At 56.0% G+C, this 17,979-nt stretch overlaps 1 protein-coding gene across 4 annotated transcripts in view; it reads right to left on the bottom strand.

Annotated features, from left to right (window-relative positions):
- Positions 1-9,017, bottom strand: part of KCNC4 (potassium voltage-gated channel subfamily C member 4) — a 36,779-nt gene extending 27,762 nt beyond the window's left edge. For 2 of the 4 annotated variants that reach the window (XM_087445805.1, XM_004420699.3), the window contains exon 1: positions 6,900-9,015. In XM_087445805.1, the coding sequence (XP_087301931.1) occupies positions 6,900-7,577 (678 nt within the window). In that variant the 5' untranslated portion in view covers positions 7,578-9,015. Of the gene's footprint in view, positions 1-6,899 lie in introns of all 4 variants that reach the window. The other 2 variants (XM_087445798.1, XM_014780049.2) reach the window with 2 other exon arrangements.
- Positions 9,018-17,979: the final 8,962 nt, after the last annotated feature.

Raw genomic sequence — 17,979 nt, forward strand, 5'->3', positions numbered from 1 at the left:
CTGGGAGATCTTGGGCAAGTTTCTTAACCTCTCTGAGCCTCAGGATCTTTGTTCATAAAATGGAAAAGTGAGTACCTACTACGTGCCAGACCCAGTTCTGGGTGCTGGGGAACATCCGGAAACAAAACAGATACCCCTGCCCCTCAGACCTCACATTCTAGTGGAGGGAGACTGTCAACAAGTAAACAAGTAGAATAGATAGTAGGCCAGATGGTATAAGAATTAGGGAGAAAAATAAAGAGAAAAGGCAGATAAGGAGTATGAGGGTGGGGGAGCTATTTCAAATAAAGGTGGTCAGGCAGGGCCTCAATGGTAAGGTGATATCTAAGCAGACACCTAAAGGAGTGAGGAAGTGAGTCATGTGAAGATCCAGAAAAGCTTGAGGGACAGAGGGAACAAGAGGCCCTCAGGCTACGGCATGCTTGGTGTGTTGAGGGATAAGAGTAGTATCTACCTGATAGGGTTGTTTTGAGGATTAAAAGAAATGATATTTGCACAACCCAGCACAGAGCCTAGAGTGTCTCAGGAATCTGGCACAGGCTGGGTGGGGGGGTTGGGGGGAGAGGTGACAGACACCAGTCATTGGGAACTGAATACAATCAGCGGGGGCAGGGGAGGGGAGCCCAAGGAGGAAGGGCCAAGGAGACAGATGGACAGATAAACATAAGAAGACTCATGCCCAAAAACCTATATTAAGGATGGAGTGTAGGAGAAGAGAACCTTGAGAACACAGCCAAAGACACTTGCAGAGCAAGATCTGTGGGGATGGGATGAGGAGCGAAGCCTTCCAGGGAAGTGAGATCCTAGTGCCCAGGCAGTGCTGGAAAGGGAGTGGGCAGCCGTGGGGGCAAAGAGGCAGGAAAGGAGAGGGAGTCTGGCAGGCAAGGGATCTCTGAGCCGTCCCTGGGCTCCTGGGTGAGGGCCGGCTAGGAAGCCCAGTTCCCAGCCGAGAGACCCCCACTCCTCTTCCGTCATGGGCTCCCCCAGGAGAACCTGGCCCTGCCCCCCACCCCATCCTGAGCCAGGACCCTCTGGTTCTAGTGTCCAGGGCCAGCCTCCACCTATGCTCATCTCCTGCCAAGAGAGCACTTGGGGCCTCTCAGGGCCGCTGGGTTGCCCAGAGCCTCTGAGTTCCAGCCCCAGAAGGAATTCAGTCCAGCCTAGATCGCTGGCCAAGAACACATTATCCAGCCAAATGCAATTCCTGGGTACTGCCCATCAGTGTCCCATGCTGTCCTATCTCTGCTCAGACGGGTCCCTTGGCCAGGAAATTCCCCTCCTCTTCCCTAAGTCTGCGTGGTTACGCACTACCCACACTGAACACTTATTTATATATTTATTTATAACCTGCCTCCTTCTAAAAATTATTTAAGGGAGCTAAGTCATTATCCTGCAGGGCCTACCCAGCTCAACTTGTATCTCCTCGCTGAAGCTTCCTGCACACCACCCCGCTCCAACCCCATCCCTTGTAGCGGTGGGATCATCGCTTCCTTCTTTCACCTCCTAATGAACTTTATTTACTTATTTATTTTTTTAGTGAGGAAGATTGGCCCTGAGCTAACATTTGTTGCCAATCCTCCTCTTTTTCGCTTGAGGAAGATGGTCCCTGAGCAAACATCTGTGCCAATCTTCCTCTAACCTATATATGGGACACCACCACAGCATGGCTTGACGAGCAGTGCGTAGATCTGCGCCCAGGATCCAAACCCACAAACCCTGGGCCACTGAAGCCGAGGGCACGAACTTAACTACTATGCCACCGGGTTGGCCCCTGAACTTTATTTTTTAAGACTACTGTGGCACCTCTCATGATCTATCTTATATTATTATTACCATTTCTTGTCACCTAATTTCCCCCGACTGCCACCTATCCCACCTGACCTGGCTTTCTTCAGGAGTAGGGACCCGCCCCACCGGCTCATCTTTATATTTATAGAGCCCAGTTGGTGTCTGGCATGTAGCCAGTGCTCAATAAATGTTTCTGAATGATCGGAACCAAGGTGACTGCCTGTTCCCTCTCCCGGTCCTAGGGAGCCCGTCACAGAAGAGGTCATCAGCCCCACTAACTGGGGCTAGAGGTGACAGAGGTGTGCCCAGGAATAATTCCGGGCACCTGGGCTCTCAGACTCTATGGCTCTCCAGGGTAGGCCAAACCCACTGCCTGATGGGGACCCCTGCCAGCTTGAAAAAAACCCAGCAGGGAGCTGGGCCAGAGGTCATGGCAGGCAGGCTGCCCAGGAAAAAGAATGGCATGAGTGCCCCAACGCCCAGCATCCCAGGCCGACACCGTCCATGGGCGGAGCTGAGGGGCCTGGGGGTCTCCCTGTTCCTGAGGCCCAGCTGCCTGACTCTGTTCCTGCCTGCTCTTCCCCCAACTCTCCAAAATAGCCCAAGTTTAGTTTACCCCCTCCCCCACTTTACACCCCACCCCCAAACGGTGACAAACAAACACCTCATCATCCAGAGACAAGATGTTCCGAGGCAAATGCTAGTCTGTTCAGAATAAGAGAGGAAAACACAAAACAAACCCAGGAGGAGACTGAGAGGCTGCCTCCAGGAGGTGGACGGGCTGCCCTGGGGTGTGTTGGCACTGCCCTCCTGGGGGGTCAGGAAACCAGGGCACCTAGCACCTGGCCTCAGGTTCCTGGCCCTCCTTAGCCCAGAGGCCTGGGACCAGAGGTCCTGCCCGTATTCCGATGCCTGTCATGCCCACCGACCAGCTGGTCCCAGGCAACGCCCAGGCCCGCGAAGCCGAGGGCCGTCAGAAGGGGCGAGCAGAACTGAGCTCTGCATTTCCTTCCTAGAAGGCCTTGGTTGCATTCCTCTGCCTGGGCCAGGGGACACCTAGTCTCCCCTCCTAACCAAGCCTCCTTTCTTTTTGTCCTATGAAAGTCCCACAGTGAGGGGGGAAAAAAAAAGCAAGCAAGCAAGCTCAGATGTGAGCACTTCTAGGGAGCAAGGAGACAGGAGCTTTATAGTTTGGAGGAAGACATGAAGGAAGGGACGGGAGGAGAGCAGAAGGGCCACCTGTGAGCCCTCCTAGTAGAAGTCAGAGGCTTTCTCCAGGACGAGCCACAGGAGGCGGCTGCAGCAGTGGTACAAGCACAGACGCAGATTCACGAGATCTGAGTTCGGATCCTAGTTCTACCACCAGCTGTGTGGCCTTGAGCAAGCCCCTCTGGGCCTCAGTTTCCTTATCTGTAAACTGAGGTTAATACTGCCTGCCTCACAGGGCCAGATGAGATATCAGAAGAGAGCACAGGTGACAGCACCTGACACATGGTGGATGCTTCACCCGTGTGAAACCCCGGCTCCAGCAGCCTTCCCAGAGCAGCGGGGATCCTGCGGGTCATTCCTCTCCACAGAAGGGAAACATCCTGGGAAAACTCAATCCAGGTCCTGACTCAGCCAAAGGAGAAGGACTATCATCCATAACAGGGCTGATAACCGAGCTAAAGCCAGCTCGGCCCCTGGGGCCTCTGGAGACTGGGGGTGATGGAGGGGAGTGCCCAGGGCCCATGCATCAGGCCTCCCGTCTCCCCTCAGAAACGGAGGAAGGCCTGATTCAAGAGCTCTGGATGCTCGTCCCCCTGAGGCTGGAAAGCCACCCTGGCTGTTGCTGAGCCCTCACTCTGCCTGGGACTGCGGGCAGTGGGCAGGTGGGGCCAGGACCAGGGGTGGGACTTGTGCCTGCCCCCAGAAACGGAACCACAGCAGCAGCCGCCCGTGGGCCAGGCCACAGTGAAAGGAGTGGGGGTGAGCACCCCAGGCCAGGAGGCTGCCTGCCCAGGAATGGCTTCTCGGGCCAGGCCAGTAGCTAAGCAACAGGCTCCTACAACCAGCTCAATTCACTTTCCATTTGTATCTGTTTTGCTTCTGTCATAAGGCGCTACTCAAATGACCAGCTGCTGTGTGTGAAGACGCCTGGGGCACCGCGCTGCTCCTCTGCCCTTACAGGCCCTCGGTGAGCGCCCCAAGCCCACCACCGCAGTGCTGCGGGTGCGGGCTCCCTCCAGGGAGGCAGCGGAAGGAGGCCCCAAGAGAAGGAAGGCATGCACACAGACCCAGGGGACAGCGCTGGGGGGTGGGGACAGTGTTACTGGCCTGGGATAAACAGGGAGGGAGGGCACAGGCCCAGAATCCCTGCACCTCAGACCTTCAGGCCTAGAGGGGTAACAGAGTAAGTGTTCCTTCTGATGTCCTCATCTGCCCCAGGGTTTTCTGATGTCATCCACAGGAGGTACAGAACCTCAGAATACCTCCCAGGCCAGAGTAAGAAACAGCCACCTCTCCACCTGGAAAACAGCCTTGTTCAGTGGAAAGAACATGTTGTAATCCAAGGAGCAAGGGCTTGGGAGTCAGGGAGCCCTGGCTGTGGTTCACAGCCCGCTGAGATCGGGCTGTGTGATCTCAGGCAAGTTGTTTACCCTCTCACAGCCTCAGTCCATTAAATTGGGATAATGCCTCCACTGTAAGTTTATTGGGAGGATTAAAGAGCAATGCCAAGTACCTGCATGGAGTGCTCAATAATTAGCAGTTGTTACTAATGGATTTTTTTAAATTATGAATTCTCACTTGTGTGTCCCAGGAACAGCTGAAGGCTTGCTTCTGTGCCCCTTAGGAGGCAAGTCCTCTTTCGTCATGAGTGCCACCAAAGCTCCATACAGCTGTTTACACTAGTATTAACAACCAGAAGACTGGAAACTAGGGGTGGTTTGCTGGCCCTGCTATTAGTTAAGTGTCTTTGACAAGACACTTAATGTCTCTGAATCCTGGTTTCTTCATTGCTTAAATGGGAAGAATTAATCCTATCCGGCCTCAAACTTCTGCCCTCAACTGGAATGCCCTGGCTACTGTGATTCCACATCAAAAGGGCAAAGTATCCTGGGCTCCTGGAGGACTTCAAGGGGCCAACCAACCAGCCTCTGAGCTTACTCACAGAGCCCCCTGGCTGGTCTACTCTGAAGTGAGTTGAGGAGAAAATAAACTTGTTGATGGTACAGCCCCTCAGAATCCAAGAGGGAAGAACCTGAGAAGGTGAAAAGTCCCCAGAGGCCCCAGAATGCTCAGAAATAGGGCCTAGCTCCCCTACCCACCTCATTCATTCCAGCCTCCCTGGCTTGGCCCCTTTTTCCATCTCTATCAAGCTAAACCTGCTTCCTCATTCCCCGACCCCCAACTTTGAAAGAGCCTAAATTATCTACACTTGTCTCTCTCCTCTAGTGCACACAGCCAAGAGCTGACACCAGCAGTTAGGGAACTGCATGAGAAGCCCATGGAATTCACAGCAGACTCGGGCCAGGGGCATTACTGCGCCCTCACCTTCTGAGCTGGTCTCAGGGCTGCAGGGGGAGAAGCAAAGACAGCTGACCTCAGCTTCACTCTCAGTCCTGAAAAAGGTCCCTGCCTTCCAATGACGGCACTGGGACGCCTGCAGCCCCAGCCTGGTACCCCAGGACCGCTGAGACTTCTGCTCCTCCCGTCTCTTCCCAGCAGGAGATGCAGCTGCCCTGCTCTAGCATACGCCAGCCTGGCCCCTCCCTGCAGCCCATTTCCCAATCTCCTGCCCTCCCCTGGGTGGGGAAGTAGAACTTTTCCTTCCACGACTGGGTTGAGTCCCAACACAGGAGGTGCTGGGGAGGGCAGCAGGGCTCTGAGACTCATTAACATGACAACTTGGGATGCCAGAGGTGACAACCAGCTTCCACAGCAGGAGGCAGTCCCCAGACCCAACACATTCTGTAGCTCTTTCCTGATTGCGAGACAGACTGCAGGCTGCCAGCCATGAGATCAGACACCAGCCTCCAGGGTTCTCTTTTTTAAAGAATCTAAAGCCACCCTTCAGGGTTGTTGTTGTTGTTGTTGTTTTTTAGCTGCCCAAGCATATCTCCCAGCCCCTCCGCCTAAGGGGGTTAGGGGAAACTGGATTGACTGGGGGAGGAGGTGGTGAGAAGGGACCGGTTCTTGCCTAAATCAACCTATCTGCCCCTGCCTCCCCCCATACACCCATTTCAAGCAGTAACCTGAACCAGGGCTTTCTGGGAAGCCAGTGTGTGCTGCAGCAGGAAGAAAAGCAGCAACAAACCTGGGATCATCACCAGGCAGTGTGGCTGGCACTGGTCGTGGAGCCTGCATGGCCCACAACATTAGGCCCTTCCTGTCTAACTGTCCCCTCATCACCACTGAGGTGTCCAGGAAGCCCTAGGGCCATGGCATGGGGCAGGCATCTTGACTTATCTCCCTGTAAAGAGGCTTCTCCCAGACCTGAACGAGAGGCCTGCATGCTAGTCCCAGCTCTGCCTGTTATGAGCTGAAAAGGCTGAAGCCCGTGTCCCCCTCTCTAAAACTTATAGTTCTAGCACTGAGCTGCTAGGAGGATTGAAATAAGGTGGCGTGCAGGGAAGCAGCGAACGCAATGGCCTGCCTACCCTGTGGTGCTAACACACTCTAGTTTTCTTCCCCTAAACCCTGCCTGACCCCAGCAGAAGGCCTAACCCCAGCTCTCTAGGATTCTGGCCCTGTGGAGGAGTGGGAGGTAAAGGACGAGAGGCAGCCTGTGCACAGAGAAGGGGGTAGAAGAGCTCAGCTAAGGGCACCCCCCTCGCTGGGGGGGATGCAGCAAAGCAGGCATCTGGGATTAGGTCCAAGTAGTAAGTCGTGTGTGTGCAATCTCCTGATGAGGCTTGCAGGGGAGAAGGGGTGTGTGTGGCTTGCAGGGGAGGTGTGTGAGTGTGTGTGTGACTTGCAGGGGAGAAGGGGTGTGTGTGTGTGATGGGCAGGGGGAATTGGGAGGGATGCGTTGGTAAAGGTAAGTCAGTCTCTTTCCAGCCTGCCCTTACCCACCACCACCATGCGCACCCTGGCAGACCCCAGAGGCGACTCAGGCTCCTGTCACTCACCCTGGCCGCCCGGGAGGAGTAAGGGTCCTCGAAGAGCGCCCACATGCGGGGTTGCCAGCCGCGGCAGGACCCGGACCCGGCGCCGGGGCCTGCGCCTCCCTCGTGGGGCCCCAGGCGCTGCAGGGCCAGCTCCCGCTCATCGTCGCCGGCCTCGTCGCGGGGCCCCGCGCCTCCGCCGCCTCCGTCCGGGCTCTCGAAGATGTCGAGCGCCTCCTCGGCGTCGCGGTGCTGCCGGTAGGTCATCCAGCAGCAGGGCTCCACGTCGGTCTCGTCGATGCCCCAGAAGGTGAGCTCCTCCTCGAAGAGCGGCCCGCACACGTCGGCGGGGCAGTGCAGCTTGCCGGTGCGGTAGTAGTTGAGCACGTAAGCGAAGACGCCCGGGTGCCGGTCGAAGAAGAACTCGCAGCCCCCGCCGCCGCTGCTGCCGCTGCTGCCCGCACCACCGCCATCGGACTCGGGCCGGCCCCTGCCGTCGGGATCGGCCAGCCAAGCGAGGCGGGTGCCCGGTAGGGTGCGCAGGGTGCTGCGGTAGGTCTCATGTCGCGTGCCGCCCACGTTGATGATGATCTTCTCCGACGCCTCGCCCTTGGCCATCTCCTCCTTCAGACATGTTTTGGACGGAGGCTTATTCCCCGACTTGCGCCCGCGGTAGGAGGAGACACACACCGAGCTGATCATAAGAAGCGCTGCGGGGCTTCGGCTTGGGGCGGCCGCTGCCCTCCAAACACCCTTCCCGAGGAGGCAGCGTCAGACGAGGGAGGGGGAGGAGACGAGGAGGAGGCAGGAGGCTGCGGCGGCCCCCTCTGCGGTGCAGCCCTGCCCCTGCCTCCCCCCCGGGGCGCGGAGCGGGAGGAGTTGGGTTTCTCGGGTGCACAGGTGGTTGGGGTTTGGGTAGGCAGGGCCGGGGAGGGAGGCAGGATGGGAAAAGGTCAGCCGAGGACCCAAGCGAGGGGCCCGGGGAGGCAGGGGCAAACACACACACGCTCCCCAGCTAGGGCCGGACTCTCAGACGCTCGCGGCCCGGGACACGCCCCCCTTTTTACCCCTCAAAAGACAAGGAAGCGCACAGTGCAGGCGCACTGCGAGGGTCCGGGCGCGCGCGTGCTCACACTCACTCCGGCCACCCTCCGGCTCCCAGACCGCGCCGAGCCGCCGGCTTCCCCGCGGCAGCGGCAGCGCAGCAGCAACAAGTCCTCGGAGCGGCTGCCTGGGCCGGGCCGACGCTCTCACGGCAGCCGGAGCTCCGCGGGCCCGGGCTGCGTGCGGTCAACTCGAGGCGGCGGCGGCGGCATGTGGCCTCTTCCCCCCATTCATAAATCCAGCGCAGGGCACGGATGGCGGGCGGGGCTGAGCGGAGCGCGGCGTTCGGGCGGGCGGGGGCTGCGCAGGGCGAGGCGGCAGCAGGAAAACAAGCGCGCCGCAGGAGCGAGCCTCCGGTCCTGCGTCCGCGGCTCGGCGGTGGCTGGGAGCGGCGCTGGGCTGGGAGCTGCGGGGGCCGTGCTGGGGCGGGGGGGCCTCAGACGGGGCGTCCTGCGCGGCGCCGAGCCTGGGAGGCGGGGCCACTTAGGGGAGCCGGGCTCCGGGGAGCGGGGCTCTGGGCACTGGCGAAGGAGTCTCCCGGGCGGCGGCCGAGCGGCCAAGGACACCTGCAGGCTTCCCGGGCTGCGCCGAGCGGGAGCCTCAGCGCAGCGCCCCGGCGTCAGGCTCCTGCGATCTGGCGGCGCTGGGAGCCACGCCATCCACGCGTCTGCCCATCTCCGGGCGGGGCGCCGGCCTTGGCTCGCGGCAGAGGGCTGGCGAGAGGTGGCCTAAGAGAGGGGGTGCCTCAGCGCCGGTGGGCTGGTGTTCAGGGGGCTCTCGGTGTTCCTCCGGCGGTGGCAGCAGACGCCACTCGCTGGTGGCGCCTTTTCCTCCCGGCCCCGCCTCGCCCGGGCGCGCCCTCCGCGGGGCAGGATGGGCGGGGCGCGGCGCGGGGCCGACCCGGCTAGCTGCAGGGCCCCGGCGGCCGAGCTCAGCCTTCCTCCGCGGACCCGAGCCAAGCCGAGGCGCGTAACCCTCTTGCCGCCAGCGCCCAGCCCAGCGCGCCGCCCCTGCGCGCCTCCGCCGCCATCCCGTCTCGCCCCCCTCGGCCCCGCTCCCCGCCTCCCTCGAGCCCGCAGCTCCTCCCACTGCAGCCTGGAGACCCCGAAGCGCTCTCGACCCCTGACCTCTAACCTCCGCCTGCCCTCTTCTGGGTGCTCCCGTTGCCCCCTCCTCGCCAAGCTGGTCTCATTGTTGCGGGTTCATTGCGGCTGACTGGAGGCCAGGGAAGAAAGAGTGGAGACGGTGTCGCAGGGAGCAGGCTGCCCCTCCTGCCCCAGACACCGTGTTGGGGCCTCCTGACCACCCCACCCCCATCCTGCACCTTCGAGGCCCAACCAGGGCCAAGATGCCCGATGTAAGAGGATGCTTACATCCTCTGTCAGTCACCGAAACCCCGCGGTGGAATGGGGGACCCGGGGGCCTTGGGCATAGAAGCCGCTTCCGGTCTGGGTGGAAGGAAATCTTAGTCCTGGTGCTGTTATGGGTGTGGGCTGAAAGATTAAAGCCAGGGCTCGTCGTTGCCCTGAGGGCACACAGGAGGTGTCCAGATCCTGCTTCCCGGTTCTTCTGTTGTTTCACTCAATGCAATTTGACTTTGCCCTTTTTATGTCTTGTCTCCCTTCTCTGACCCTGAGCTCCTCCAGACCGCACTTTTTCATCTTGATCGCTCCCACAGCGCCTGCCTCTGAGAACCTGTATGCTAAGTGATTGAGAAGCTGCCATACCCAAAACATTAGGCACCAGCCCGACTTTGCTGGCCTCATCCCAAGAGCAATTTCCAGATTCGTTTGTTTTTAAGTCCAGAACCTCTTCTACATCTTTACATTAATCTTCATTTTTTTACAGCTTCAGGCAGCCTCCCTGTCCATCTGGATGGTGTAAGGCAGGAATGCAAGGTGATTGACACCTGTCCTGGGCACCTGTGCACTACTGGGAAAAACAAGACAAGGAGCTGGTGTGCTCTGAAGAAAGGTTAAAAGCCCAGTGCAAATGCAAGGGATTCTTATGATTAAAAGTCGCGTCATTAATGAGATCAGAAAACCAAAATGCTGGTCATCTTTGATGATCTGTCCTAATCTGCAGGGGAGGTAGGTGCCATCCTGGACTGTAGTCAGAAACACACAGCTGGCCCCCCATTTGTGTCTAGTCCCCCCACCCCTTGGACCCGATACCTGCATTTCAAAGTTTAGCTGGCTTTGAGTTTGCTGCAGTGAAAAAGAAATATCCCAAATATGACTGGGAAGAGAAGACCCAGGACAGGCCAGAAGCCAGAGTGAGGAAGGAAGAACCACACAAGGATATTAAAGAATTGGCTGTAATGAATAGCTTTCACATCCTTTCTGGTTGTGTTCTGGCAAACCCCCTTGGGGTCTCTCCCCGACTTTCCATTCTTCAGGCTGGCTGAACTCAGGCATTCCAAGAAAGGGAAGAGGTTGATGGGAGTGGGGTGGGAGAGGGGGAAAAACCATTCTGCATCTACACCTGAGTCATTTGTTCGTTCAATAAATATTTCTTGAGTGTCTACTATGTGCTGGAAGCTGTTGTAGGCCTGGAAATCAATGAATAAAACAGAGCCGCCCACCTCGCCCTAGTAAAGCTCTCCCTCTGGGTGCTTGCATTCTGCAGTGTTTGTGTATGGAGATAAGCATGTGGGGAGATAGGTGGAGGGAGAAAGCCTCCAGGGAAAAGGGGGGCCTGGAGGGGAGGCCAGAAAGCTGGGGTGTGGGGTTGGGGAGCCCAGGCAGAGCCAAGGAACACAGAGGGACCACCTGGGAGAGGAGTAAAGGTGCACTGGTGGGGAGGGCCCCTGGCTCAGCCCGCTGACCAGCTCCTGGGGAAGGGAGCTCAGCCTCAGGCCCGAGGCCTCACCACTTGCTGAAGGTTTTATCCTAGAGCTCTGGGCTAACCTGTTACCTGGGCCTTTCTGGAATTTTCTGAGGGATTCTGTATGCTGTAGTTGGCATCATAGGGTTTGTCCCATCAGTCTGTGTGTATGAGCTCATGCTGTTTCCCCAAAAACACAGAACCCAGGAAGGAGAGGCAAGCCCCATGCCCAGCCTGCTGGTGTGACAGCCTACTGTGGATGGTTGGGTGCTGCCCCCTGGTGGTGCTGGAAGACCCTGCTCCAGACCGCACCCTCATCTCTGGGCTGTGGTGATGAGGAGAAAAAGGGCTGACAGTCTGGGTGACAGCTGATTCTGGGCTTCCTGTCGATTCCAGGACCTTGGGTATCTCTCCCAGACTAATTCTCCCATCCGGGACTCTGCCTGCTCTCTCCCTTTTCCATTGCTCCAAGCCCTTGATAATTGACAGGCTTAGGCAAGACTGTGAAGCAGTCACAGTTGTAAATTCCTAATCTTGCAAGGTTCTTTCCCTCCATTATCACCTTTTCCTCACCTTCCTCCCTTGGGTGCCCCGGTTTCTTCTGGCTGTCAGGAAAGAGCATCTGTCTGGGAGCCAGTTCATGCTCAAGTGTCAGCCACAGTGGTTTCCCTCACCAGGAATAAAGGTATAGAAGAAGGATAGGAAAAGAGGACAATGTTTGATCCCAGAGGACACTGATGGAGGCTGTCAAGCACCTATAGCCCTTCTAGAACCCTCAAATAAGGCCCTTGCTCTCTCAGAGCTGAAGCGGATCCCTCCAGTGGGAAGCTGGAGAGCTTGACATCAAAGTCATTTACCCTTCTTTCCCCACTGGCGGCTTGGTGTGGGGCTCAGCCACTTTGGGGTGAAAGGAGCCATCCAATCCCTCCATCTTCCTTCTTTGGACTCTGCTTGTTTGGAAGGGCTCCAGGCCTAGTAGCAGGCCACATGGCTGCCAAGGCAAGGTCCTATCCGTTGATACTCCTGCCTCCCCCTTTTGGCATTCCAGCTCCTGCCAGGGACTGATGCCTCCTCCCTCAGGTCCAGGTCAAGGAACCAGCATCCTTTCTCAGCCTGCCCTGCTCCCCAGCCTGGTTAATTGAGTTACTTTATCAGCGATGATCACTGGGACAGAGGGTGATAGCGCCTTTCCCCTCATGGAGGGAGAGAAGGGAGGGCGAGAGTTTGCTTATCAGTTCATTTTATCCTGCCTCCCACCCCACTCCCAGGCAGCCTGCAGAGAGTTGCAGGCTCCAAATCAAATGCTAAGAGCCTTCCCAGGACGGATCTGGGGAGAACCCAGCCACAGAGGACAGCCCACAGGGCTTGGTGGAGGTCAGATAGAATGGCTCTGCACAAGGGGTGAAGGCAGGGTTGGGTTGCTGTGAAAATCCTAGTGGAGGTGTATTTTGGGCTCTGGGGAACTCCAAAGATGGCCTTTGATGGCCCAGCTCTTAAAGGGAAGGGAACAGAACAGTGCAGTCCATAAGCTCAGTCCTGGCCACAACTCAGAGCCTCATAAACCATGGACTTGGAGTCATAGGGCTGGAAGGTGCCAGCTCACAGGCACATTCTGCTTGAGAGATTTCAGGCCTGGGAGCAGTGGTGAGCTCTGTGAGACTGAGCTGGGGCTGGGATTAGGCCAAGGGCAGAGAATGATCCGGGGGCCCCCATGGCCTCTGCAAGGAGACCAGTGTTCATGGGAATCAGGACCAGGGCTAGCTAAGTGGACCCCTAGAGCTCTCCTTGCTCAAGGCTGCTGGAGTGGAGACCCAGCCTGGGTCCAGAGAGCATGAGCATGCACATGCACATTGGCTCAGGGCTCAGCTGGCAAGACTCCTTGGCACTCAGCATTTCTCCATCTAGAAAAGTACAGATTCCTCCCACCTGGGCTAAATTCCAGCAAAACTGGCTCATTCCGTTAGAGTAGTGAATTAGTCCTGATGGGCCCGGTCCCCTCCAGCTGTGTCCTGGGGAAAGGGGAAGCAGTTGTTTGGAGAGGCAGACCAAACTCTAGCTCCTCTTGGATGCTCATGGAGCCCATGATCCTTCTCTGCTTGGGTTAGCCCTGGGAAGAACAGAGAGACCCAGCACCCAGCCGGCTCCGACCCGGGGAGCCACAGGGTGATCTGCACTGAGTCTTTCTGCTCCGCAGCTGGCACTGGGGCTGGCATGGAGTAATCTTAATAATGGTTTGTTTGTTGTTGAGTGACAGCATAGTCTTCTCCCCATTTCCCAGGTTTCTTCCTATCTAAGACAATGTAAGTAAAGAAAGCAGTGTGCCTGGGCACAGTTGGGTATTCCACTGGGCGGGACACTCCAAGTCAGACTATGACTGCCACTGCAAGGCAGGCACCCTTCGAGATCCTTCTTTGTACACCAGTGCTTAGGACAATGCTAGGAACTCAGAACACGCCATTCATGCTTGATGCATGGAATTAATGAGGCGGTGGGATGAAGGTGGGAGAGGGTGGGAGACCCTGGGAGCCCTGTGCTTTGCTGTACTGGAGGGTGCACTGGATTGGGAGTCAAGAAACACAGGCTTTGGCCCCAGTTTTTCCCCTGGTTAGTTGTGGGAATTCTGGGTAGATCTCTTCCCCTCTCTGCGTCTCAGTTTCCCCAGATGTTCTAGTTGGGCCAGATAATCACTAAGGTTCATGTTCTGGTTACTATCGCTTTAAAGCAAATTACCCCCACAAGTTAGTGGTGTAAATCTAACAAGCATTTTGTTTTGCTCATGATTTTATGGGTCAGGAAGTTAGGAAGGGCTCAGCTGGACATTTGTTGCTTAGGGTCCCTCATGCAGCTGTGGTCAGGTGTCAGCTGTGTTGACCCTTCACTGTGGTGAGTCCATGTGGCTGGCAGTTGATGCTGGCTATTGGCTGGGATCTCAGTTAAAGCTGTCAACAGAAGCAGCTGCCAACGCACGGCCTCTCTAGCCTGCGCTAGTCTCAGGGCAGCTGGACTTCTTACATGGCAGCTGGGTTTCCCCAGCACCGGTATCCCTAGAATGCCGGGTGGCAGTGGCATGACCTTTTCTAATCGAGCCTCAGAAGTCACACAGCATCACTTCTGCCATACTCTGTTGATCAAAGGACACATTTGCTCATCCAGATCCAAGGGGAGGAGCATAGACTCCACTTTCTTGAAGTGTTAAAGAATTTGGGGCCTTAAAAAAAAAAAAAACCACCACACCCCTGTGGTCTATAGAGTCCTTCAACCCTGGCCCCAGCCCCTGTGGTGGAGCTGGCTGAGGCTGTGTGGCTGGTTGTGACTGTTTGTGGGGGCCGGTGACACTCCCTTTCCTGGAAACAGTGCCTTCTCTCCCCTCCTTCCATGGCTTCTTTAGGTTTTAGGCTGAAAGTGTTCTTTCTGAATAGCTCTGGGAGAAGGGCTCATCGCATGGGTGATGGGGCCCCCAGAAGGAAGTAGGCCCCATGGACTTACTCTGGTTGCAAGAACAACGGAAGCTAATATTTAATGAGCACCTATTACATGTCAGTATGGAAAGAATTCTATACCATATTCCAGAAGGAGTTCATTTTTCCCATACAACATCTCTGCAAGGAAGAGGTTTTATTGTCATCCTCCTGTTACAGATTAGAAAATGGAGGTTCAGAGGGTTAAGTGGCTTGCCCAAGGTTGTACTGTTGGTGACAGAGCTGTGATTCAAACCAATCTCGTGTCACATGCCCCTGGGCAAACATGAGGCAGGAATAGCTGTCTCTCATGTCCTCCCGCATGCCCTTCTCTTCCTCCCTGTCTGCTCCCTCCACCCAGGGCCCAGACTCAGCCACTCACCTCCCCATTAGCACTTACCTGTTCTGTCTCCAGGTCTGTGTCTCTAAGCTGACATGCCCTCAGGAAAAAGTTCCCACTCGGTACCAATGACTGAAGATCCCTAACACCCTGGAATAGACCCATTACATGGGCAGACACAAATTCTTTGGCTCCCTTCCCATTGACAAGCGGGATCTGTATGCCCTCCCCTTAATTCTGGGCAGATGCTGTGACTCATAGAATATGGCAGAAGCGAAGGTGTGCCATGTTCTAGGCCCAGGACTTAAGAAATAGGCAGCTTCCATCTCCTGTCTCTTGAAATGGTCTCTCTGGGCACCCTGAGCCATCACATAAGAAGTCTGGCCTCCCAGACATGAACTGTACTGGAAAGGCCCATCGAGATGCTCCTCTGGCCCACGTCCTAGCTGAGCCTAGCCCTCTAGCCATTCTCACTGAGGGGCCAGCCATTTGAGTGAATGATGAGAGTGAGGCTGCCTTGGACCATCCAGACCAACTCATCTGCCAGTTGAATACCAATAAGTGACCTCAGTTGCCACCAGAAGAGTTGCTCAGACAAGCTGTGCCTGATTTCCTCACCCATAAGACCATGAGATATAATAAAATGGTTGTTTTAAGCCACTAAGATTTGGGGTAACTTCATACACAGCAACATGCATTATCTCATTCAATCCATTCATTATACCTATTTTACAGATTAGGAAATTAAAGCTCAGGGGGGTTAAATAACTTGCCCTAGGTCTCCCAGGAAGCAGGAGGCCTAGCTGGCATTTGAACTTGAACTTGGGAAGTCTGACTCCATAGCCCCCTTGCACCCAAGCCCTTGTTATATTGCTTCTTCGTGGGTCCATGTGCCCCTCCTGGCAGGAGGGTTGATATTTCAACCAAAAACATTACCTTCAACCAAAGGATTGAACGAATTTACAAGGAGTGACATTTCCAGCACTACGACTTTCTGCTGTTTGAGAGATATATGGGGAGAGTTGGAGTCCAGGGACGGGGGGTTCCTGTGAAAAAAATCAGGACAGCGGGGGCTGATTTGTTTGTGTATCTGTAGCCGGCACAGAGCCTGTTCACGGCAGACACTTAATGTCTGTTCAATGAATAAACTAAACCACAAAGGAGTAAGCGATGAAGCTGCAGAGGGTGAGTAGACTTAGATCCAGAGAGAAGGATTTTTCTGCCATCTGGTGGCTATTTCTGGAACAACACCTTTTCTATGGCAGAAGGAAGTGGAAGGTGCCTTTGGGGACCTTGGCTGCTTTTGTCTGAGATCAGGCAGCACCATTCCAGACTGGAGTGGGTGGCAGTGGGGTGGGATCTCCTCCACGAGCCAGACTTCTTGCCTCTTCCAGTGTTTGTGCTCCTTGAGAGTGAGGCAAGGAGCAGTGCTCCCCCTACCACCAGCTCATTCTGTTCTTCACAGAGCCGAGCATACAGGAGGTGCTTAATAAATACGTACTTGAGATTGAAACTTGAGAAAATAGGTAATGTCAAATCCTATATTTCATCTTTACCTTCTACTGAAGTTTGCAAAAGAGATAGCTACCTTGAAGAGAGGGGCTGCTCCCTCAGAACTTAGAACACGCTTGCTCCCACGAACCCTCGAGTCCTCTGCCATCTCCCTCATGGTTCTCAGGCCTCTGGACACTGGCACCTTCCCAGCCCCCATTCCTTCCCTGAGGTGGGCCTTCACGTATGCCATCCTTACAGAGCTGAGAGGTATAGCTCTTACTGGCAGTAAGGCAGAAGCTTCCCCCGCAAGGCCCTGTGTGGGGACACCAAACACCATCCTCACCTCAGGAGTGTTACCCGGCCCACTGACCCAATAAGCCAGTAACCGCAGCCCTGCTCAGAACCAGCTAATAGGTTCTCTTTAGCTTATGGGAAACCACAAAGAGAGGAAGGAGGAGATGGCTGAGACATATAGTTGAAACCAGTTAACACCGGTTGAAGGCAACATGGCAGTCTGACTTGACCTGACATAGACCCTGAAGCTCATTATACTCTCATTGTAATGCATTACCACGCTACATAACACACCCACCAGCGCCATGACAGTTTACAATTGCCATGGCAACAGCAGGATATGACCAAGGAAAGAAAAGGGGTGGTACCCTTGATCCCCAGAAAAACCTGCCCTTTTCTCTGAAACCTATGAATTTTCCTCCCCTTCATTATCTGGACCCCTTATAACAGCTGCTTATGCACCCCATGAGCTGAGAAGTTGATTTGTGAACTTAGTTCCCACTTCTCCATTCTTTGGCCATTGAATAAAAGCTTGTGCCATTGACTGCTTAGCTTCGGTTTCAACTCTGTGACTCTGAACAGAAAAGACCCCTCTGGGGAGGGGACGGATTATGGGTACAAGGCCCATCCGTGGATCCCTCCTCGGAGCTCCTCCGCATGCGGGTTGGAGTCCCACCGGAGTGAGGTCACTTTGGTAACAGAAGGAGCCGCATTTTCCTCACCTGGGAAAACCTAGACAACAAAGCATCTCCCTCAGAGAACCGCTGCAGAGATCCCATGAGGTAGGTGTGTTGAGTACCTGGAACCCAAGGAGGCCCACTACAAGTGTGTACACTGTAGACACCCAGGACAATTCCTGGGAAAATAAGTGCAGGTCTCTCCTCACCCTCCCCAAACTCCTCAGCCAGCCAGCCAGCACCCACAACTCCCACGGCGGTCCTCTCGCCCCATCCCATCGGAGCTTTCACCTGAAGCCTCCCTCGGGCCCCTCGGCCTTCCCCATCCCCTCTCCCGGATCCTGGGCAGGTCAGAGAGGCAAGAGGCCCTTGATAAGAACAGACACTTTATTATACACGATGGGGGGTGGGGGTAGAGAGAAAGGAGGGCTCCGGGGTGACAATGCCTCGTCCCCTCCCCTGGGCTGAGCAGTCTTGACCCAGGGTTCTGACTAGCCGTGGGGCATACGGACTTGAATTGTTCTGAACTTGCACCAGAACCTAAAGTGATGCCTGCTGTGTGTGCTCGGGTCTGTACAAAGCAGTGCTCAGGACGGGAAGGGACCCTGGGCCCCCACCCCAGTGCCAGCCCGGAGGCCCCAGTGGAGGAGCAGCAGGCCCCCAGTTTTAGGGCCTAGTGGATGCTCAGGGAGTCAGGGGCATTCCCACCTGTTCAGTCTCTTCTCTTTTCCACAGTGGGGAGTTATTCTGGCGGGGAGGGGAGGTGCAGCTATGAGGAAGGGCAGAAGGGCAGGCCCCTGTCCGTAATACCGCAGGCCTGCTCAGGGCCTGGGACCACGCGGCTTCTGGCCCCCAGCCTCATGGCCTACAGTGGGCTGACTCGGGGGGCTTCTCTCGGCACTAGGAAAGCA

Source organism: Ceratotherium simum, chromosome 2 (assembly GCF_057802395.1).
Source record: "Ceratotherium simum simum isolate JZ-2026a chromosome 2, ASM5780239v1, whole genome shotgun sequence".
Lineage (NCBI taxonomy): Eukaryota > Metazoa > Chordata > Mammalia > Perissodactyla > Rhinocerotidae > Ceratotherium > Ceratotherium simum.